Genomic DNA, 24,235 nt, shown 5'->3' on the forward strand with positions numbered 1-24,235 from the left:
AAAGACAAAAGGACTTGCTGTGCTTTGGAAGAGGGAAGACATGAGTTAAAGCTAACTGGAGCCATTCATACACCACACGTGACCCTGGTCCCAGGATAGTTACACACGCAATCGTTGTAGTACAGTAGTTTAGTAATTCAGTTGTATCTCAAATATTACCCAGTCGTCCTTTTTAGTTTTCTAGAAATAAGTACTGACTGGTGCTAAACTGAGAGGGAGCGCATGAATCACTTGCTGGCAACATTTAATCCTGGCAGACAGTCAAACTATTCCCTTTGTGGAACAGACGAGAATGATATGGGCATAAACATAATATTCAGAGGAGAGAAAAAAATGAAATGATACAGTACATATTTTGATTCAAGTACTTAATGAAAAAATTAAAATATATATATACATATATACACACACACACGTGTGTGTGTTTGTGCGTGTGTGTGAAAATAAATGTACAGTTTAGCTGTTTTGGAATTTACATATTTGCACATTTCTTTTTCAAATCAGGATACTGTACAATTACGTCATATAAAGTTGTGTTGTGTTGTTGTGAACCCAAATACAGGTTGTGATTGTGAACCAACAGCAGGGTTGCCACCTTCTACTAAAGGCTAACCCGGAGATAACATTTTTACATTTAGCGCTTACCTTCGTCGGCAGCGGTGTCTCCCGGCATCCTTCCAACGTCCTCTCGGCATCTCCTCCTGCAACTCCTGTCAATATGGCTGGGCGTCATCAAATGGCGCCACGTTGCCATGACAACAGGACACTACGTGACGTCACAACGTCAAGTTGCCATGACCGCGACGCTTTATGGCGCTGAAGCGTTACGTCATGGCAATGTGGCGCTGCGTGACGTCATGACGTCACAAAGAGTCCTGTTGTCATGACAACAGGAGTCACATGATGCTGTGGCGTCATGTAGCGCACTCGTCATGGCAACGCAGCACCATTTGACACAGCGCAGCCTTATTGACAGGAGTTGCAGGGGGAGATGCCGGGAGGACACCGAGAATGCCGGTACACACTGCCTCCGCCACACAGAAGTTTACAATGTAGTCCAGATATACGTGGCCAAAACCCGTAGTCTCCTGGTCAAACCGGGAGTGGTGGCAACCCTGCTTACACCCCCCTCTCACCCTGTCCCTCCCCCCCACTCCCCAAATACACATACACACAATAAGCCCCCCTCCCCAAATACACACACACAAAATATAAGTCCTCCGCCCCAAATATATACACAATAAGTCCCCCTCCCAAAATACACACATACACACAAAATATAAGTCCCCCCTCCCCAAATACACACACAATAAAGCCCCCACTCCCCAAATACACACACACACACACACACAATATAAGCCCCTTCCCCAAATACACACAATATAAGCCCCCTCCCCAAACACACACACAATATAAACCCCCTACACCAAATACACACACACAGACACACAATATAAGCCCCCTCCCCAAATACACACAAACACAATAAAAGCCCCCTCCGCAACACACACACACACACACAATAAGCCCCACTCCCCAAATACACACAAACACACGCACAATAAGCCCCCTTCCCCAAATACACAATATAAGCCCCCTCCCCAAATACACAGAAACAATATAAGCCCCCTCCCCAAATACACACACACACACACAATATAAGCCCCCATCCCAAATACACACACAATAAGCCCTCACCCCAAATACACACACACACACCTCCCCAAATACACATACAATAAGCTCCCTCCCCAAATACACAGAAACAATATAAGCCCCCCTCGCCAAATACATAAACATAATCTAAGCCCCTCTCTACAAATACACACACAATATAGGCCCCCTCCGAAAGCCACAATACCCCACCCCCAAATACAAAAAACCTTCCCACCCACCCCCGTAAATACATACAAATCTCCCTACCCCCAATACATATAAAAAATACACCCTGCCTTAAACCTTTCTCACTGACTGCCCCTCACCTCTGGAATGCCCTTCCCCTCAATACCCGACTAGCACCCTCTCTATCCACCTTTAAGACCCACCTTAAGACACATCTGCTTAAAGAAGCATATGAATAGCACTGGATAATCCTGGACACATCTTAATATATAAAATTGAATTTTGTGGTGTTGTTCCTAGATGTGGTGAATCTGCCCTCCCGCGACTCTCATTGGCCAAGAGGTAAGCTCCACTGTGACACACACAGACATTGGTCCCTGTATCCGCCCGCCCATAGTCAGCCTCCCACACGACTCTCATTGGCCAAAAGGTACAGTGACATCACTGACACACACCTACTTCACTGTCACACACTTACACTGACACACCATACCCCCAGAGAACCCCTGCGGAGTCCTTGGTAAGTTTCATCCATCTCACACTGTCACCCCTGTGTACACACACACTCACTGTCACCCCTGTGTACACACACACTCACTGTCACCCTTGTGTACACACACATCTGAGACCATGCTTCTTCACCTAATAAAAACGGCGTATTCACCTAATAAAAACGGCTTATTCCCCTAATAAAAACCGCGTTCCCCCTTAAGTTTAAAAAAAATGCACCTCCGCCCGGCCGACACTCCCTGTAACGGCCGCACGACACTCCCTGTACACATGGCCGCTCGACACTCCCGGTAGCCCTGCACTCTCCCTTAACTTCCTGCCCCAGGGAATCCACCATGCTCACCTATGCACTGTTAATTGGCATTACAAAATGGCCGCCCGTCTAGCCACGTTCACCTACGTAGTGTTAATTGGCCGCCTGTACATTCACATAATAAAATGCCAGCTCCCCCCAGGGAATCTACCATGCTCACCCGAGCCCCGGCCAGCAGCAGCATGCGGGTAGTGTCGCCGCCGACACAGCTCCGCGCAGGGGGGGGGGGGGGGAACCGCCGCCTCTCCCCCACCTCACCCTCTCTCAGCAGCGCCTCACCTCCTCCCCACCCGCTGCAATGGCCGCCCATTATAAAATGGCCGCCTGTTCATTCACATAATAAAATGCCGCCTCCCCCCAGGGAATCCACCAACACGCCGCTGACACAGCTCCGCGCGGGGGGGGGGAACCGCCGCCGCCTCTCCCCCACAACACCGTTTCTCAGCAGCGCCTCACCTCCCCACCCGACGCCGACACAGCTCCACGCGGGGGAGGGGGAACCATCACCGCCGACACCCGCCTCTGCCCCACCACCCCCACCCTCTCTCAGCAGCGCCTCACCTCCTCCCCACCCGCTGCCGACACAGATCGGGGGGGGGGGGAAGTTGAAGGACAACACCACTGCAGACGCCTCTGAGATCACCCCCCCCCCCCCCTCTCAGCAGCGCCTCACCTGTCCTCTCGCTGCCGACACTAGCGCGCCACCGCCAGTCAGCAGGGGTGGGGGAGAGGGAGTCAGGAGAGGGGGGGAGAGGGAGTCAGGAAAAGGGGGTTGGGGAGGGAGTCAGGAGAGAAGGGGGGGAAGCCCACACATAAATAATACTGACTGACACACACTGACTGACTGACTGACACACACTGACTGACTGACACACTCACTGACTGACTGACACACACTCACTGACTGACTGACACACACTCACTGACTGACTGACACACACTCACTGACTGACTGACACACACTCACTGACTGACACACACACTCACTGACTGACACACATACTCACTGACTGACACACACACTCACTCACTGACACACACACTCACTGACTGACACACACACACACTCACTCACTGACACACACACTCACTGACTGACACACACACTGACTGACTCAATGACACACACTCACATCTATTTCTCATATACACTCTTATATGTGGCATGTTGTATACTATCAACACCACGTAACAATTATATATTTTTACATACTAATTCATCAACTACATATGTTCTACTTTCATTACATTTTATTCATATACTTTTTATTTTAAACAACATACATTTATTTTATCTATTTACATTCCGGGCAATGCCGGGTCTATCTGCTAGTGATACATAAAGCTTGGCCCCCTGCAGACGCACTTACTAGAATTCCCTCCTACTGTCTCTGTACGTTCTCCCTACCTACCAATTAGATTGTAAGCTCCTCGGAGCAGGGACTCCTCTTCCTTAATGTTACTTTTATGTCTGAAGCACTTATTCCCATGACCTGTTATTTATATTATTTGTTATTTATACGGTATGATATGTATTACTACTCTGATGCGCTATGTACATTTATGGCGCTATATAAATAAAGACATACAATACAATACACCCACTCCCCCATACATAAAAAAATTGAAAGGATTCTGTTCGATCTGTGCCAGGTTTTGCTGCCAGTTCGTGTTTTCCAGGCTGCTGGCCCTTTCTGTTCAATTTAGCCATTTTGGTTACTGGCAGCCTGCTATATAATGCTGCACTTCCTGGTGGGAGTCACCGAGCAAAGTTCTGTGTTTTTGCAGCTCCTGGCGGTCTTTGCTGTCGCCTGTTCCTGTTACCTATTTGGATTCCATGTTGCTGACTCCGGACCGCGACCCCGACCTCGCTGCTTTCTGCCTGCCGACCTTTTGACTGAACTTTGCACCCCTGCCGCTTGCCCTGACCTTTTGCATGTACCCTGGACTCTGCACCATTGCCTCCAGCCCTGACCCACGCTTCCATACCGACTACGGATACTCTTACAGAACTCTGTCCCAGGGCTGTGGTCAGTTCATTTGCATCCCTACCTCAGCCCTGCGGGTCCGCTTCTTGATTTGGGATGAGCACTGTCACAAAAATACACCCCTAATACATATAAAAATACACCCACCCCGTACATATAAAAATACACCCACCCCCGTACATATAAAAATACACCCCCCTAATACATATAAAAATGCACCCCAATACATATTAAAAATACACCCACCCCTATACGTATAAAAATACACCCCCTAATACATATAAAAATACCCCAATATATATATAATACACCCCCTAATACATATACAAACACACCCACCCAATATATATATATATATATATATATATATATATATATATATATATATATATATACTGTATATATATATATATATATATATATATATAAAATACACCCCCCTAATACATATAAAAATACACCCACCCAATACAAAAGAAAATACACATACATGTCTGGTATTCCCTCTCATTTTTAACTGGACGCAGGGGCAAAATACCGTCTGTCCGGTTCAAAACCGGACATCAGGCAACCTTGTGGAGAAGACACGTGACTTCTTCACATGGATGTCTTTAGCTGGATAAAACCCTGGCGAATTGGCACCAAAAGATCAGACACCCAAGTATTTTGAAATATTTTAATTACAAACTGTTTCGTGCATTTTTATTAAAGGGGCAAAAACATTTATATTAAACATTTTCTCAATGTATCCGGCTTCCTGAGAAATATTCAATCACCACTAAAGTAACCATTTTACCTATTTATCTCTGGGAAAAATATATCTTATACTATATTAGTGAAAGCACTGTATGCCTGTCTGCATGGCCTGTGTCCCTAGGGGAAATCTCATTGGTCCCTTGGCCCGCCCGCCCCCGCACACCTCTCATTGGCCTGAGGCGGAGTGACGGGCCAAAGGACAAGGACACACACACACACACACCCCCCTCTCTCTCTCTCTTCCCCCTCGGCCACACATACACTCTCTCTGTCCTCTCTCCCCCCCCATCACACTCACCTCCCTCCCGCTCCACTCACCTCCCGCTCCACTCCCTCCCGCTCCACTCACCTCCCTCCCGCTCCTTCCCTCCCCGGAGCTCCACTCACCTCCCTCCCCGGAGCTCCACTTACCTCCCTCCCGCTCCACTCACCTCCCTCCCGCTCACCTCCCTCACGCTCACCTCCCTCCCGCTCCACTCCCTCCCGCTCCACTCACCTCCCTCCCGCTCCACTCCCTCCCGCTCCACTCACCTCCCTCCCGCTCCACTCACCTCCCGCTCCACTCCCTCCCCTCCCGCTCCACTCCCTCCCTCCCCGGCGGGGGGACACGCGGCCACCTAAGATGGCGGCGCCCGGAACGACCCCCTTCCTCCCTCGCGGACTAACTAAGACCGCTCCACTCCCTCCCGCTCACCTCCCTCCCACTCACCTCCCGCTCCACTCACCTCCCTCCCGCTCCACTCACCTCCCTCCTGCTCCACTCACCTCCCTCCCCGGCGGGGGGGACACGCGGCCACCTAAGATGGCGGCACCCGGAAGGACCCCCTTCCTCCCTTGCGGACTAACTAAGATGGCGGCGCCCCGGAAGGAGAGGTGACGTGTGTGTGTGTGTCACTGTGTGTGTGTGTCACTGTGTGTCACTGTGTGTGTGTGTGTCTCACTGTGTGTGTGTGTGTCTCACTGTGTGTCACTGTGTGTGTGTCTCACTGTGTGTGGGACACTGTGTGTGTCACATGGGGGGGGGCAGGAGCAGAGAGAGAGGGGGGAGAGGAGAAACATACAGGGGGAGTGGAGAGGAGAGACCCGGAAATTTTAAGCAACCCACCCCCTCCTGTCCACTGTCTCCCCCCTCCTGTCCACTCCCCCTCCTGTCCACTGTCCCCCCCCCTCCTGTCCACTGTCCCCCCCCCTCCTATCCACTGCCCCCCCCCTCCTGTCCACTGTCCCCCCCCCCTCAGTCTACCCCCCTCTGACCACTGCCCCCCCTCCTGTCCACTGCCCCCCTCCTGTCCACTTCCCCCCCCCTGTCCACAAACCCCCCCTCCTGTCCACTGTCCCCCCCCCTCTGTCCACTATCCCCCCCCTCTGTCCACTATCCCCCCCCTCTGTCCACTGTCCCCCCCCTCTGTCCACTGTCCCCCCCTCTGTCCACTAACCCCCCCTCCTGTCCACTCTCCCCCCCCTCCTGTCCACTCTCCCCCCCTCCTTTCCACTCTCCCCCACCCTCCCGTCCGCTCTCCCCCACCCTCCCGTCCGCTCTCCCCCACCCTCCCGTCCGCTCTCCCCCCACCCTCCCGTCCGCTCTCCCCCCACCCTCCCGTCCGCTCTCCCCCCACCCTCCCGTCCGCTCTCCCCCCACCCTCCCGTCCGCTCTCCCCCCACCCTCCCGTCCGCTGTCCCCCCCTCCACCTCCTCCCCCTCCCCCCTCCTCCTAGCGGGAAATTTAACTCACGGGCAACGCCGGGTCTCTCAGCTAGTATAATATATATATACATACTTTCTTAAAGCGGCAATCCTAGCGCTGCTTTCTACATTTTTTTTTATACATACAGGATTGAAGTATGGGGTCTCTGGAGCTGAACCCCATTAATTTCAGCTCCAAAGATACAGGTAGGGGGTGCCGGTTGCAGCACGGCTAGCAGGGATTACGTAATGGCGGCGTTTCCAAGCTCCCGCGCCCAGCGGGCCAATAGAAAGTCATAACATCATCAGGTTCGGCTTCCTATTGGCTCACGTGACGCGGGAGCTTTAAACTTTGCAGAGATAACCAGAGGTCTGAGCATGGGGTCCCCAGAGCTGAAATGATTGGGGTTCAGCTCTGGAGACTACTTCAAATCTGTTAAATAATAATCATTTTTTAAATGCAGCGCATAAATTGCTCTTTTAAGGGTCCTATGTAATTCTAATTGCACCTGGTAATTATTGTTCTCCTTTTATCTATGAGGCTAACGATAGCAGCACAATTAGGATAAATAAGAAAGCATGTTTTAAAAAGTGTAGATTGACAATTTTCTTGCATGTAGAAGAGAGTTCACACTCTTAGCACAACAGACTTTAAGGAAACCTCTTAACCTTCTTAACTTTAGCCAGTTTGAAAAATCACAAAATGTTTAATCCAAAATTTTCTGGAACATTTGTAGAGGAAAAGAACAATGTTGCCAGAAGCCCTCTTTTCAATATTTAGCATCTTTACTAATTAGTGTAAATGCTACTTCATATAAAGCAGGTTATGGGACACAGTATTAAATGACCATCATGTCTCTTATCCTATCCCAGCATATGGATATCTTCTATTATCACAAGATGGTCACACCTGACAGCGCGCAGAGGCTGAGCCCAGAATGTGACGTACACGCTCATTCTACATTTGAAAAAGCACCATGTTTATTTTCGACCTGACTTCCGTGGTTACAGCCCAACCGCCCTGTACATGAGTTCTATGGGAGTGATGTCACCACTGCCATTAACCAGCTGACGGTGGACCTGTGAGGAGCTTATTCTGAGACTTGGAGGAGATTTCAGAGACTTCAACGCCCATTTGGACCATATTTATAACCCTTATTAGTATAACAGATTATATATAAATTAGTATAATAGATTTTATATAAATATATATATTAGTGTAATAGATTATAATTATTAGTTTTATAGAATATTTATATATATATTTTAGTTTAATAGAATATATAAGTATAATAGATTATATTTATTAGTGTAATAGATTATATTTATTAGTATTTAAGTTTCCCCCTGCCTGTATAACTTCTCTCCCCCGTTAGAGAAATATTTTAGGACCCTTGCACATATTTAAGATAGTTTCGAAGTCTCTTATTTTTGAGATCCCTCGGAGCCGAGACCTCCCAACTGAGTGACTTCTAGAAGGGGTCAGCAGAGAAATCCCGATCGAGGAGAGTCTTCCAGCTTGAAGGCAAAGAACTTCCCAGGGAGATGGAGACACAGCGGGTAAGATCTGATTGAAGGACAACCTCAGAATGTATCAAAACACATTCTGAGTTGGCACGTAACAGAATTATATAGGGGTGAGATCTGACTGCCTGGGGTCCCTGTGTGAGAAGATGGGACACTTCGAAATACCAGTGCACCATAGGAAATTAAACATCCAAATAAACACCCAATATGGCTAATTATTAAATATTTATTGAATGATTGGCATATGTTTATATTAAATTTATGGTCTTTAGTTACATATTTTGGAGGTACCCCATTGGGTCTGGTACCCTGTCAGGTACTACAAATGTGTCACTTTATACATCAAAGACAACGTGGAGAAAAACATTGAGGCCATATTTACTAAGCGGTGCTATTCCACAAGACACTGTCTGGTGCCAGAAGACATACTGCTCTTTCGTTTGAATGGGCTATAAGGGATCTTATTAAATAGCACTGCTTAGTAAATATGGGCCTGAATGAGCTATATGTTAGGTAAAGTGTAATTCAAACTGCATTATTACTGTAGCAAGTCATTTGCAGCTTGTTGCTGTGTGAAGTAATCAGAGACTCCTGGTATAACATGGCACATTGGGTGTGCATTGGAGTCTTCTGCTTCTATTGTGATAGTATCTGCAGGGTCAGAAAAGACAAGCCCAGGTTGTAATTCATATCATTAACTGGATGTCAGATCCTATAGAACCCACAATCCTACACAGTATAGTACAAACTGTATTGTTTGTAGTTATATGTATTGGGGGTTTCTTATTTGTATTTGTTTTTTATATATGTGTTGGGGTTTTATTTGTATTTGTTTATTTTATATATGTATTGGGGGTTTGTATGTATTTGTTTTTTAAAATATTTATTGGGGGGTTTATATTTATTGGGAAGCTGTTTTTTTGTATGTATTTGGGGGTGGGAAGTTTTTTGTATTGGAGGTGGGTTTTTTTGGTATATATTTTGAGGGGGGGAGGGAATGAGTGTGAGGAGGGGGATTGAGTGGGATAATTGACGGATGGAGGGGGAGAGTGAGAGGCTGTGTGAAAAGGGGGGGCTCGTGAGGTGTGAAATGGGGGGGGGGGCTCGCAACTCCGCCAAAGGGGTGGGGGGGAGAGGGCGGTAATAACTAGTCCTGGGCCTCGGGAAATCTGTCTGCGGCCCTGATCCTACATTATGAGTTTAGATTACTGTCCTAAAACTAATTTTCTGAGAAACCCAGATGTTAAACAGAGATACCCTGTAAAGGCAATGGCTGACATGTTTCCTTGAGCTCTGCTCCCATTGATCCTGTGTTGATCTTTACCCAATTGGAAAATCCCTCACTCTTCACACAGTCATACACAGGGCCTTTCCCTTTGCTGGCTGCCGCCTTCATCTGTCCCTCCCTTCCCCAGGCCTCCCGCTGGCCTGCAGGGCCCTTCTGTGTACTGGCCATGAGAGGGGGCTTATGGTGAGTGTTTGTATATTGGGGAGGGGGGCTGTGTGAGAGCGGGTTATCTATAGGATCACTGGTGAAAGGTGCGACGCCCGAGAATCGTTGGTGGGGAAGAATGTTATTTATAAATGACATGACTATTACGTTATTTTTTCTAAATCTCATTCCCAGTATTCACCAATTTATATTCTATTTCGGAAAAAATCTGGGAGGAGTCTTGGGAGCGAGTGCCCTTGCTAGGATTTTTTTAGGAAATAGAATATGAAATGGTGCAGATTGATGCATGCTTGAGTGAAATTTAGAACATTTATAAATAAAATACCAGCAGTCAAACTGTACATAGCGAGCAATACTGATCTTAATGCTCCTCTCCCACACATTCCAAGATTATTGCACCCCTCCTCATCCTCTCAAACCAGTCTTCCCCTCCCCTCCCCCCCTCCCCCTTGCCCTCCTACTCCCCCCCTCGCCCTCCTCCCCCCCTTGCTCTCCTCCCCCCCCGCCCCACTTCCCCTACCCCCCCTCCTCCCCCCACTCTCCCTACCCCCCCTCCTCCCCCCACTCCCCCTACCTCCCCTCCCCCCACAGGACAGCCACAGAAAACACACACGCACACCAGGCCAAAACAGTACAAGTACAGACACACAGACAAAACAGGACACAGCCTCACCTCTCTGCTCCATGCTTTTTCTCCGCTCTTTGGCCCCACCCCCAGGCTCCTGCCACCTCCATCCTGATTGGCTGCATTTCACAGCAGCAGCCAATCAGGATGGAAGAAGCTGCCCAGCCCACTAGCAGCAGCAGTAGCCCTGCTCTCTCCCTTCTCAGGGAAAATCCCACGATTCGAGCCACCCCGCCGGCAGGTCACTATGTCCAGAGGTAACACCGTACATGTCCGGTATTATCTCTCATTTTTTACCGGACAGAATAACCAAATACCGGGCAGTCCGGTTCAATACCGGACATCTGGCAACCCTGCTTACAGAAAACCCTCCTACTGTCTCTGAACGTCCTTCCTACTTACCACTTCGGTTGTAAACTCTTCGGGGAAGAGATTATTTTTCTAATGTTACTTTGTTGTTGCCTCTTTTCATGTCTCTCTGTATCTATCTCACTGTATCTCTCATATCACCTCTCTCATTTATCTGTGTGTGTCTGCTCCGTCTCTCACTGCTGCAGTGCTAGAGTCCTAAAAACAAAGGGGGGTGGGGTGTCTGCCACCCTTCCTTTCTACATTATACATTATCACCCAGCATACAGTGCTTCCATTGCAGCAAGTAATTCTGGGAAATGACATGCAAATGGAAACACAATGTGTCACCTTTTGCCTAACATCCATTTTTACATGGAACTCTTCTAAGCAAATGCTTCGCTGTTCACACAGCTTTTAAGCATAGCATGGGATCAGATGCCAAGCCAGTGTGTGCTTAAAAGCTGTGTGGACAGAAAAGCATTTGCTTATAAGGGCTCCATGTAAAAATGGATTTCAGGCAAATGGTGACACATTATATTCACATTTGCATGTCATTTCGCAGAGTCCCTTGCTGCAGTGGAAGCACTGTATGCTAGGTGGTAATGGTGAAAGGCGGGGTTGCAGACCTGTCTAAGGCCTTGACCCCGCTGCCTACAGCGGACGCTGCACGGACGAGAGCCCTCCCCTCAATGGCGCAGGACTCGCGTCGAGCGATACGGCACGCCCCCCGGCGGTTCAGCCAATGAGGGCGAACCTGCCGGGTGACGTCATGGCCACTCCCCCGCCACGCCCCCCCCCCCCCCCGGTCTCTCTTCCTGCAGTGAGCTGCAGACCAGGCAATCGGCTGCACGCGCCGCCAATCTCGCGGGCGCGCGTTGCAGCGGAGATACCAGGGCCTTAGCCTAAGACATGTGAATGTGCTCACAAGTGATGATGTGAGATATATATTTATTATGTGTGTATGTGTGTGTATATATATTACTAGCTGATATACCCGGGATGTAATGTTCTCGCTCCCCCTCCCTCTCAACTCCCTTCCACTCTCTTCCCCCCCGTCATCACAGCTCTGCCCCCCCCCCTGTTCAGAGCTGCGCTTCCCCCCCCCCAGTTCACTGCTCCGATTCCCCCCTTCAATGCTGCGTTTCCCCCCCCCCACCCCAGTTCCGTTTCTCCCCCCCCCCCCCCAGTTCCGTTTCTCCCCCCCCCCTCCCAGTTCCCAGCTCCGTTTCTCTCCCCCCCCCCCCACCCCCCGTTCACAGCTCCTTTCCCCCCGTGTGTTTGGCAGCTGAGCTGACTGAGGGGGGAAGTGTGTGTGTGTCAGTCAGTGAGTGTGTGTCAGTCAGTGAGTGTGTGTCAGTCAGTCAGTCAGTGTGTGTCAGTCAGTCTGTGTGTCAGTCAGTCAGTCAGTGTGTCTCAGTCAGACAGTCAGTGTGTGTCAGTCAGTAAGTGTGTGTCAGTCAGTTAGTGAGTGTGAGTCAGTCAGTGAGTGTCAGTCAGTGAGTGTCAGTCAGTGAGTGTCAGTCAGTGAGTGTGTGTCAGCCAGTGAGTGTGTGTCAGCCAGTGAGTGTGTGTCAGCCAGTGAGTGTGTGTCAGTCAGTCAGTCAGTGTGTGTCAGTCAGTCAGTGTGTGTCAGTCAGTCAGTGTGTGTCAGTCAGTCAGTGTGTGTCAGCCAGTCAGTGTGTGTGTGTGTCAGCCAGTCAGTGTGTGTGTGTGAGTCAGTCAGTGAGTGTGTGTCAGTCAGTCAGTGTGTGTGTGTGTCAGTCAGTCAGTCAGTGTGTGTCAGTCAGTCAGTGTGTGTCAGTCAGTCAGTGTGTGTCAGCCAGTCAGTGTGTGTGTGTGTCAGCCAGTCAGTGTGTGTGTATGTGTCAGTCAGTGAGTGTGTGTCAGTCAGTCAGTGTGTGTGTATGTGTCAGTCAGTGAGTGTGTGTCAGTCAGTCAGTGTCAGTCAGTGTGTGTCAGTCAGGCTTCCCCCCCCTTCTCTCCTGACTCCCTTCCCCCCCCCCCCAACCCTCTTTCCTGACTCCCCCCCCCCCCCCCGGCTGACTGGCGGTGGCGCGCTTGTGTCGGCGGCAGGTGGGCAGGTGAGGCGCTGCTGAGAGAGTGTGGGGGGTGGTGGGGCAGAGGCGGCTGGCGGCGGCAATGGTGTTGTTCTTCCCTTAACCCCCTCCCCCCCCCCCTCGAGGATCTGTGTCGACGGTGGGTGGGGAGGAGTTGAGGCGCTGCTGAGAGAAGGTGGGGGGTGGTGGGGCAGAGGCGGCTGTCGGCGGAAGTGGTGTTGTCCTTCCCCCCAGCGAGCAGCTGTGTCGGCGGCGGGTAGGGAGGTGAGGCGCTGCTGATGGAGGGTGGGGGGTGGTGGCTGTGGTGTGTGTGTGTTGGCGGGTGTGAGCGGAGGAGGCTGCTCATGGTGTGCGGTGATGGTCAGAGGCGCACGTGGTCACGGTGTGAGGAGGCTGTGAGTGTGCGTGTGTGTCTCTTCTCCCTGCCTGGCTCGTCCCTGCCTGGCCCGCAGGCCAATGAGCTGTCCAGCACAATTACACACACAAACATTATTTCAGTCTTATATATATAGATATATACTTTTTTGTTAAATCACAATGTACAATTGAGCGTACACTCCCTTACCCCCCTCCCTCTCTCAGCCCACTCCCTCATCCCCTCTCTCCCCCCCCCCTGCCCTCACTTCCCCCTCCCTCCTGGTCTCACCAGGCTTCGGTAGAGGGGTAAGTGAGAGGGATATTGGAGTGAGAGAGTGAGTGAGACTCAGGAGATTTTGCAGGACACGCTGTATGAGGTGAAGGTGCTAGAGGGGTGAGTGAGAGGGATATTAGAGTGAGAGGGTGACTGAGACTCAGGAGATATGAGGGAGGAATGTATAATCATGGACAAATACACACAAACAGATTATTATTTAATTTCTGCTTCACTCCTGCAGGTCTTGGGAAAGACATATGAGAAGAAAGAGATGTGGATGTAGAAGAGAAAGAAGGAAACATCAATGTGGAGGACGTCTATAACAGCGGCTTGGAGGCTATCAAGGCGATGGACTTTACCGAGGAATTGGAGGACTATGTGACCGAGTCAAGCCTCGGTGATGACGTCAGTTTGCACGTGGAGTTTGCCCGCGACTGGATATTGGAGGACGTGGAAAGTGAGTATTCTGTTCCAGACTCAGTGTCACTAATGATAAGGAACAGATAGCTTAAACTCATCCCCTTTAAATGCACACAGAGTCCTTCTAGTTTCTTTAACTTTATTGGGTGGGGGATATTAGAAACATAAAAGAACTTGCGGATAGTATTTGTGAGAGGAAGGTAAAAAAAGAATGCATTTTCTAAGGGCACCGTGGAAGATACATGTACTCACTATTGCTGCTGGTAGTAAAAGAAAGCAATGGCGCATACTAGTAAACAAAACATAGCAGGGGGAGAAGGCTTAACCAACTCAAGTTTTGAGCAGAGGGAGGTTGCCAAGGCAACTGGCAGAAGCTAAGGGAAACCACAGGAGATAGCAACATTTTTGCCACTACACTGAGGTGCTGGCAGCCTCAGAACAGGGAAAGAACATGCAACTGGTTCGAGGACAGTGAGGATTAAGAAGGAGGTGGACAGTGGAGACGACATTGTGGACGCGGTCACTGAAGACACTGGCAACAACGTTGCTGAAGAGGTTGAGGACCTGCTCATGTGAGGACACTGAATGTTAACTTCCTGGAGACAATGAAAAGGAGAGTCTCCTCATTCACCGTGGAGGATCCAGCAGATCAGGTGCTGAGCTTCATTCTCTCATATCACGATCTACAGCAGCTTCTAGTGTGTGTTACATGGAGAGACATTTCCCAAACCGACACATTCATTATTCACTGCTCCCAAACATCAGACATTATCACCCAATACATACAATATACCCATGCGCATGTCAAAGGACTGTATTATCAACATAAAATAAAGCTCCCAAGTAAATTACACCAAAAATGATTCTGCAAAGCAGCTTTCATAAAATGTAAAGGGAAAATGAAAGGGATATTTATCTCCGGAAATGGTTGCGGTTAAGTGACTTAAACAGTTTGATAATCTACCTGGTATACAGTGATCTGTACCAAACGAGACATACAGAGATACAGAGCCTAAACTCCCATTTTGCTGGTGCTGTGTGATTGGGGGATACTTAGATCCAGTTCTAACAAGACGTCTATGTTCTCTTTTGGAATTTTTAGACGTTGGACCAAGATAGGGAAGAAGAAGCGGTACCACTGCTATGTGTTCCGGAATATGTCCCTGTGTATAAAACAACGCAGGCACAGAACATAGGGGGCGATTGTGACAAAGATCAGAAGTCACCTGGCTGTTGGTACTGCTGCATGTATCCAGTGAGACCCAGGAGATCCTTGTTGAGTTCCCTCAGAAGATGGATGAACAAAAGGAAAACAACGTTGTCGCCTTTTAAACCAGCTGCAGGATCTAGTCGACACTAAGACCGTCAGAGACACCATGTTTTTGATATAATCCCCTGTGCTAGAGGGGTCTGTGATGCATTGTAATGCAATATAATAACATGCAGAAAATTTTAACAAACCCCTCTACTAGCAAAACATGTGTCCCAAACAGACGGTAAGTAATAAAGGGACGCGTGGGTCCCTTATCCCATAAGCACAGCCGCGCGTCTGCGCACCTTCATAGAAACAAAGATGCTGAGCGAGTAACAACAACACCGTGCTCTTCACATTTATCCTAACAGTGTAAGATTATTACGCCAGTCAGCCCCTCACATATTACACGTGTGTGATTAAAAGGTCCCCAGCAGGAAACTACATCCTCTTGGAATTAGATTTCTCTGTTCCAATAAAGGGGGGGTTTCTGTTACTGTGAAGGGATAGGAGGGGGCTCACTTGTAGGAGGCTACATCACCTGGGGATACAGAAGAGAGAAAAACAAATAAGAAAGCAGAAGAGAGAAGAGCGAAAGAAAGGAGACGAGCAGGAGAGAAGATAAGAGAAAATATAGAAGACAAGAAAAAGAGGAAGAGAAAGAAGAGAGAGAAGGAAGGAGGCAAGAAGGAAAAGCCAAAGATAGGAGATCAGAGCAGAAGAGAGAGAACAGGATAGAAGAGAATCGGGATATTAGAGAGAAGATGCAGGAGAGGAAGACAGGGAAACTGAGGAAGAGAAGCATTAAAGAGAAGATAAGAAAGGGAGAAAGGACAGAATAATACAGAAGGAAGAAGCAGACTCGGCAGGTCTTTCCCAGCATCTTTTTCTCTTTTCCTTCCACTTTCCCCATCATGTGTCTCTCTTTTCTCTCCCTCATGTATGTATCACTTTTCTCCCCATGATATCTGTCTCTGTTTTCTACCCCTTATGTCTCATTCTGTCTTTTGCCCCACTCATGTTTGTCTCTCTTTTCTCCCCCTCATGTTTGTCTCTCTCTTCTCCCCCTCATGTTTGTCTCTCTCTTCTCCCCCTCATGTTTGTCTTTCTCTTCCCCTCATGTTTGTCTCTCTCTTCTCCCCCTCGTGTTTGTCTCTCTCTTCTCCCCCTCGTGTTTGTCTCTCTCTTCTCCCCCTCGTGTTTGTCTCTCTCTTCTCCCCCTCATGTTTGTCTCTCTCTTCTCTCCCTCATGAGTCCCTCTTCTCTCCCTCATGTTTCTCTCTCTACTCCCCCTTATGTTTGCCTCTCTCTTCTCCCCCTCATGTTTGTCTCTCTCTTCTCCCCCTCATGTTTGTCTCTCTCTTCTCCCCCTCAAGTCTGTCTCTTTCCCCTTTATGTCTGTCTCTCTTCTCCCCCTCGTGTCTCTCTTCTCCCCCTCGTGTCTCTCTTCTCCCCTTCATGTCTCTCTCTTCTCCCCCTCATGTCTCTCTCTTCTCCCCCTCATGTCTCTCTCTTCTCCCCCTCATGTATCTGTCACAGGACTCCAGGAGCAAGATAGGACCTTGATGGCCAGAACAGCAGGGAATGCAAGGATCGTCAGGACCATGGCTGAGGTCGGCAGCAGGCAAGGATCGTCGGGTTCACGGGCTGAGGTCTGTGGCAGACAAGGATCATCCGGGTCATGGGCAGGGTTCAGTGGCAGGTGGCAAGCAGGATCGTCATGGTCCAGGCAGGGGTCGGCAGCAGGAAGGCAGGAACAAGACAGGGGAGTACTGGGACCAGGGAACAGACGGGGCAAGCTAGTTCAATAGCAAGGGCCTTTAATAATGTTACCAGAACTCAAACAGGAACAAAACAGAAACAGATCAGGGGCAGGAGGAGTCTGGACACAAAGCAAAGGCAAAGAGGTGCAGGAAACTACTAGGCAGGCAGAGACAGAAGACAGGAACACCCAAGAGGAGACAAACGGAGGAAAACCCAGAGCAGGCAGAACAGACAAGGAACAGTAAGGGAGAACTCAAACTGTCACGATATTCCTGACAGTCTATCTCTCTTGACAGTTTGAGTTCTCCATTTCTGTTCCTTGCCTGTCCACCGGGCGTGCTGCTGTTTCTGCCTGCTCTGTGTTTTCCTCTCTTTGTCTCCTCTTGGGTGCTCCTGTCTTCTGTCTCTGCCTGCCTAGTAGTTTCCTGTTTCCTGCACCTCTTTGCCTTTGCTTTGTTTGTGTCCAGACCCCTTCTCCCCTTATCTGTTTCTGTTTTGTTCCTGTAAAGGCCAATGCTATTGAACTAGATGCCCCCGTCTGTTTCCTGGTCCCAGTGCTCCCCAACCCTGTTCCTGCCTTCCTGCTGCCAACCCATGCCTGGACCCTGACGGTCCTGCTTGCCACCTGCCACCGAAACCTGCCCGTGACCCCGATGATCCTTGCCTGCCGCCAACCTCAGCCATGACCCTGAGTCCCGTGACAGAGACATGAGGGGGAGGAGAGAGAGAGACAAGGAGGGTAGAAGAGGGATTAGAGAGACAAGGAGGGTAGAAGAGGGATTGAGACATGGAGGGGAGAAGAGAGACATGAGGGGGAGAAGAGAGAGACATGAAGGGGAGAAGAGAGACGCAAAGGGGAGAAAAGAGAATGATAGAGACATGAGGGGGAAAAGACATGGGGATGAGAGAGACACAAGGAGAAAAGAGAAATACATGAATGGGAGAAGAGAGAGACATGAGGGGGAGAAAAGAAAGAGACATGAGTGGGAGAAAAACGAGAGACATGAAGGGAGAAGAGAGAGAGAGACTGTCAGGAATATTCTGTCTCCCCTCATGTCTCTCTCTCTTCCATTAATGTTTGCCTCTTTTCCCCTTGTGTCTCTCTTTCCACCCCCCTCATGTCTCTTTTGTTTCCCCCTCATGCCTCTATCCCTCTCTTTTCTCCCCCTCGTGTCTCTCTCCATGTCTCTCTGCTCCCCCTCATGCCTCTTTCTTTTCTCCCCCATCATGTATTTATTTTCCGTCTTATGTATTTCTCTCTTGTACTTCATTTTCTCTATTTCTCTTCATTTGTCTTCTTCCCTGTCATGTCTTTTTTTTTTTACCCCAATGATTTAACCCTTCCTCTCCCCTTTCCCAGCCTGTCTCTCAAGCTGCAGCTCCAGACCCAAGCCCCGCCCACCTTCGGAGACTCTGCAGACAAAGGGATTTCCCCTCTGTCCTTCCTGCTGTATCTCAGGGCCCGCAAAGTGTGGGCTGCAGGGTGCCGGGCCACCTAAACACACTGGACCCGGGGCAGCAGTCCTGCTATCCCCCCCCTGTCGGCGGCCCTGCTTTCCAGTGATCAGAGTACCTTAAAAAAAAGTATTGGGTCTGTGTCTGATTCTAAACCTGTTACACATGGGGGGAAGGGGAGAGAGCGCAAGATTTATGGAATATTTAGGTTCTGAAATAATGAATTCTTATTTCTTTAAAAATGAAGTGGAACTGTAGGTTTTTAAATATAAAAGTGGTTCTCCTGCCTTGTAAATAATAAAACAAACTTTGGTTACTCATTTGACATCACTATTTCTTGCACATTGAATCCTGGTAAAGATTTGTCAGAGAAATGTGTGATCGGGATTAAAAGCAATTTCTAGGGGGCATTGACTTGCTCCCCCCTCCCCAAGTGTTGGTGTCCTTGCGAGACCCCCCTCCCCCACCTCTCCCCCCCAAATCCCCCTCTCCTTTCACACTCAATAACCTCCCCTCCCCAAATACACAATAAGCCCCCCAATACACACAATAACCACCCCATCTCCCAATACCCATACTAACCCCCCCAATACCATATTAACCCCCCAATACGCATAACAACCCCCTCCCCAATACACATAATCTACCTCACCCAATAACTAATACACACCAGTCACTTATTGTAGAAACCTGTTGCTTGACACATACGCCTAAACTTTTCTGTTCTCTATTGCCTCATTCTATTACTAAATCCATTACTATAATAAAGGAATGCTTATTATTTTGCCAATAGCTTCGTCTTTATAAACTCCATTTCTAATTGGGAGGTGTACTGTTAATAACTGTAAAAGCTATGTGTATTAAAATAAAAATCTACCACCTTTGCCACATAGAAGTCCTGTTTCTACCTATAGCTTTTTTTAATTTATTTGTAGCCCTAGTACCCTCTTGGGTACTGAAACTACCTGTGCTGCTGTCACCTGTTCGGCTAACAAGAGGCCTGAGCCTCCGCCACTGGGAGCCTGGGGTATACTTATATCTTGATGCAGGCCTCCACCGGCGAGGGATCCCAGCTTAGTGGGAGGAGTCCCTCACCGGAACTGATATACACAATAATTACACACCTTTATGTAAAACGGTATTTACTGAACACACCTTATTCATGCACCATCAACATAACTTAGCGAGCAGACTATCACCCCACCATAACACCTCCCAGCTGGAAACCCCAAAGTACTGGAGTGCCTGGGCACTTAACCCCTGAGTGTCCACAAGCAATTCCCTCCCCAAAGAGTGTGTGTGGGATAGCGCGCTTTCCTGTGTGTTGGGGCCCGTTGGTGCACATGGAAAGTACCTTCCTGGTCTCAGTCCAGACCAGGACAACACTTGGGACTCAGTGAATCCGCGACAAGGTTCCGCGCTGGAATCGGCTGCTCCTCTCCTGGGTAAATCCTAAGGCTGCGGTCCCACTAACTGCTACAGCGCACACCTCGGCGTGCGCTCTTCGTATAAGCACCGCCCCTCAATGGGGCTGGGCCCAGTACGCACCTTCCCTCTGAAGGTGCAGCCACGCCGTACTGCCAGTTTTTTTTAACTCAATGGAATGGAGTTTAGAACTGGCGACGGAGGCGTGGCCACGCCCCCGCCGGCGGTTCACACATTGAGGGCGAACCAGCCGCGTGAGGTCATGGCCACGCCCCTGCAAAACTCCCACCACGCCCCCTCCCGTTGCAATCTCTCCCTGGAGGACCAGTTAGAACTGGAGGACCCCCCCACCCCCCCGCTGGGCGTGCGTGCCACAGTGCTAACTGGGACCAGCCTTAGGCGGATGCCTCTGGAGGGGCTTCCCGTTGAAGTGTACCCCTGTAAATAGTCTATCAAGGAGTCTGGGTAGGCTCCCCTGCAACAGGCTGCACTTCTCAGGCAAATGTCCTGCAGCATATCTCACACTATTACTACAGTGAAAAGATCCCTATTTGAGGCCTTTCCCTACAGCACAGAACGCTCAGTGTCTACTGGGACTCAGGGAACTATCTGGGACCTTTGGGGCAATTCTGGCCTAGTCCAAAGGAGCACTACTCCCTGGACCCTACCTGCACACTCTGTCCAGATCTTGACTGACCTCTGCCTTCCGAGCGTGCGAATTGCCGCCGCGTGTGCCAACATCACTGCGCATGCACGACTGTCATGGCCACCGCAAATCTCTCAGTGCATGCACAAGCCTCCATGAGTGCGTGCGCAACCTAACATCGCGGCGCCCAGCAGAGGCAGTCGCCGGAGCCTCCGGCGATGCGCTCGCCCCAGCAACAGCCCCACGCCTCCCGCATCACCCCCTATGTCAGCGGAGGTAAGGGGAAGACACAATTACACCGGGGGACCTGGCTACATGGCTACATATTCTTAGACATTACTGAAGGCTTTTTGCAGAGGGCAGCAGAAAAAGAGGCGGGGGTAAAGGGGTGTCCCCAGAGAAAATACACAGACCCCTTCCCTCCAAGAACGATCCCTGGGGGGGAGATAGGACTGCTCTGGTCTGTTTGGAGATGCTCTGTAGAGCTCAGCCATGTGGGGAGGGAATGGCTATGTGCAGTGAAGACCCCGCTTCTCACAAGCAGGGAGAGAACAGGGGAAATATAGGTACCGGTACTGAGTACCTGCCAGTAACATCACAAAAAAAAAGCCCTGCAATTCAGATAGAATTTAAATAAATAATTCAAACGTCAGAGTGCGTTTCCACTGCAGTGTATGGGGTAACCAGACTGTGAGTGTAATAAGTGCCTCAGTGTCTTTTGATGTATGAGTTGCCTGTTAGGATCCCTCCTAATTACCTTTTATCATAACTGGCCCACTGTAAACTGGGATTATTGCTGCTTGTTACTCACATGATGAGATGTTTAAGACACCTCTCGGAAAATGTAATTTCTCACACTACAGAGACACATATTGGATATTGCCCTCATCAAAAATGGCTGCCGACAGCATTGGAGTTTGGTCACGTGGTAAGGCAGCTTCGTGCATCTCAGGATGTTTATATGTGGTCCTCCGCCCTCTGAACACCTCGAATGTAATTGGTTGAAGACGAGCCGACTTCACCAATGGGAGCCCCGGATTTTTAAACTCGCGCTTGCGCGGATAATTTGAAACGGTTGTCGGTAGCAGAGGACGGGAGAGGGGAGCGTGTGGGTGACAGGGTCAGGGTGGGAGAGGAATAACATCGTGGGCAGCGCTAGAGTACCGGGCCGGGACATGGATATACAAAGTTGTGTGCAGTAAGTTTCCGGGTTTTTGCTGAAAGTGGTGTGTGTGTGTGTGTGTGTGTGTGTGTGTGTGTGTGTGTGTGTGTGTGTGTGTGTGTGTGTGTGTGTGTGTGTGTGTGTGTGTGTGTGTGTGTGTGTGTGTGTGTATGTATTTTTTTGTGTTCTTGCATATCCCATTCCCTATGCTATGCACCATGGGAGTTTGTTATTTGAGGTACTTTTGGAGAACGATAAGCACTTCTTATGTTTGTATGTGTGTAAAGTTTGTCTGATATTGCAAGATGCTGTTTCAGTCAGCAAATGGTCCTTGTCTGGGCCTTCCGCAAGGTGTTAAGTGCAAAAGAAAGTAAAGTGTTAAACTTGCTTGTGTATAGGATTGGAAAATATATATCCAATCCAAGTTCATTTTAAAATACTTTATTTTTTTTTTATCATATTCTCTATTATAAAGATTACATCCTGCATGACCCCACAATGGCCATGCATATGCAAGGTGACTTTTTTTTGTTTGTTGCTGCATGTATGTATCGTGTTTCTTACATCCCAGCACAGATCTGACAGGCTTCAACAAGCATACACATAATGTCTTGGATTAATACTCATTTAGGTGCAGACAAGAGTGGTCTGATGTACCAGAAAGATTTCTGCCACTTCAGACCATAGCCTCTTATTATTATTTTATATTTGTAATTAAGACCACATTGGTCATTTCTTGCATGCCATTGTATGTATACTTTTTACCTTTCTTTAATTACACTGGGTTTTTTGGTTCCTTTTTATTCTATTCAGAGAAGAAATGTCACTAACGTTAATGTGTCCATCTAGTTGGCAAAACCAACCAGGTCATCAGGATTAAACTACCTTTTTAGCTCCATGTTGCAGAATGTCAAGATCGTGGCAAAATAGCATAATGTACTGAAGCCAAGGCTCATTTAAAAGACAATAGCAGCAACCGTTCCGTGTTTTTTTTTTTAATTAATTATATTACCTTAAAGCAGCAGTCCAAGCTGCCGTTTTTTAATTTTTCTCCGTTTAATATGTGCATCAATACAATCCACACAATAAGTAATTAGCTAAGTTGCTGATCGAGTTTTCCTGTGATTGATCGGCGAAGATTCGGCTTGGGTTCACTAAATGACTGCAGAGGAGTATTCTGCAGTCAGTCTGACTGTGTAAATGGTTGCTATAGAAACAAAAAAGGCTTGTATTGTATGTCTTTATTTATATAGCGCCATTAATGTACATGGCGCTTCACAGTAGTAATACACGTGACAATCATATAAATAACAAATATTAATAACGGGTCATGCGAATAAGTGCTTCAGGCATAAATGTAACATTTAGGAAGCGGAGTCCCTGCTCCGAGGAGCTTACAATCTAATTGGTATGTAGGAGGAAGGTACAGAGACAGTAGGAGGGCATATTGGGAAGTGCTTCTGCAGGGGGCCAAGCTTTATGTATCATGTGTCTGGTAGTATCTACGGTGCTACTCATGCTTCTTTAAGTACAGTTTCTTGTAGTACAGAACTATGTTATTAAAACAAACACACGTAGGATATTGCTTGGTCTGCAGCTTTAATTTATTGCACCACACGAATGTTTCAAACCTTGCAACTCGCATTTAAATCAGTTCAGGTAGGTCGTCTCAAACAGCTGCAGATGTGGTTATGTTGGACAGCGGCAGAATATCCAACGGGACATTCATAATTAATGACGTCTACTATGACCTAGTATGTGGCCTGAACTGACACAGGAATGGCATTCGGCTACTGTAGCAAACCTTTCTGCACTTACCAGTTAGCAGCCTTTCCATAGAGGCGAGCGGTGTACATCTCCAGCCCACACCATCCCAAATAATAAACTCATTCGACATCAAAGAAAGGAAAACTATCCGTATGTTTAAGACATTACCTGTTCTCATCAGGTAGAGTTGGGACTTTCCCTACAAATGCATGACCGTTGCTCTAATGTTGGCAATCCTACATACCCGGTGCAAGGAAGGTATTGTGATACTCTGGAATGACACCATTGTAGTGTAACAGTGTTTCCCCCACCCGGTGGGAGATTTGGCTATTACTAATCGTGTGGTGCATGATACCTGCTGGTAACAGGAGGGCTGAGTCGTCCACCGATGGTAGTGGGGACACAAGATTAGGCTTCTGGGGTTCATACCCTACATATCTCTTTAGCAGTGCAGCGCCTCCATCTGCCATAGGCTCCAGGGAACTGAAGATGATCTCCCACGGTAGAACTTATTACCTCTTTCCCCCTCCCCAGTAAGGTTATGCACCAGGCAGGAGGTATAACAGGAACGGTTTATTATCTCTTCTGTACAGCACAGTATACGG

At 48.7% G+C, this 24,235-nt stretch overlaps 1 protein-coding gene and 1 long non-coding RNA gene across 2 annotated transcripts in view; both read left to right on the plus strand.

The window, feature by feature from the left end:
• The first annotated feature begins 6,036 nt into the window (after window positions 1-6,036).
• On the plus strand, window positions 6,037-18,894 carry LOC142491986 (uncharacterized). Its single transcript, XR_012800635.1, has 5 exons — window positions 6,037-6,282; window positions 7,966-8,652; window positions 13,981-14,144; window positions 16,951-17,024; window positions 18,536-18,894. It is a non-coding gene; the product is annotated as an uncharacterized LOC142491986 (long non-coding RNA).
• Window positions 18,895-21,760: 2,866 nt separating this feature from the next.
• BUB1 (BUB1 mitotic checkpoint serine/threonine kinase) overlaps window positions 21,761-24,235 on the plus strand; it is a 44,933-nt gene continuing 42,458 nt past the window's right edge. Inside the window, exon 1 of the mRNA XM_075596361.1 lies at window positions 21,761-21,899. Within this exon, the coding sequence (XP_075452476.1) occupies window positions 21,877-21,899 (23 nt within the window). The 5' untranslated portion in view covers window positions 21,761-21,876. The remainder of the gene's footprint in view (window positions 21,900-24,235) is intronic.

Source organism: Ascaphus truei, chromosome 4, assembly GCF_040206685.1.
Source record: "Ascaphus truei isolate aAscTru1 chromosome 4, aAscTru1.hap1, whole genome shotgun sequence".
Lineage (NCBI taxonomy): Eukaryota > Metazoa > Chordata > Amphibia > Anura > Ascaphidae > Ascaphus > Ascaphus truei.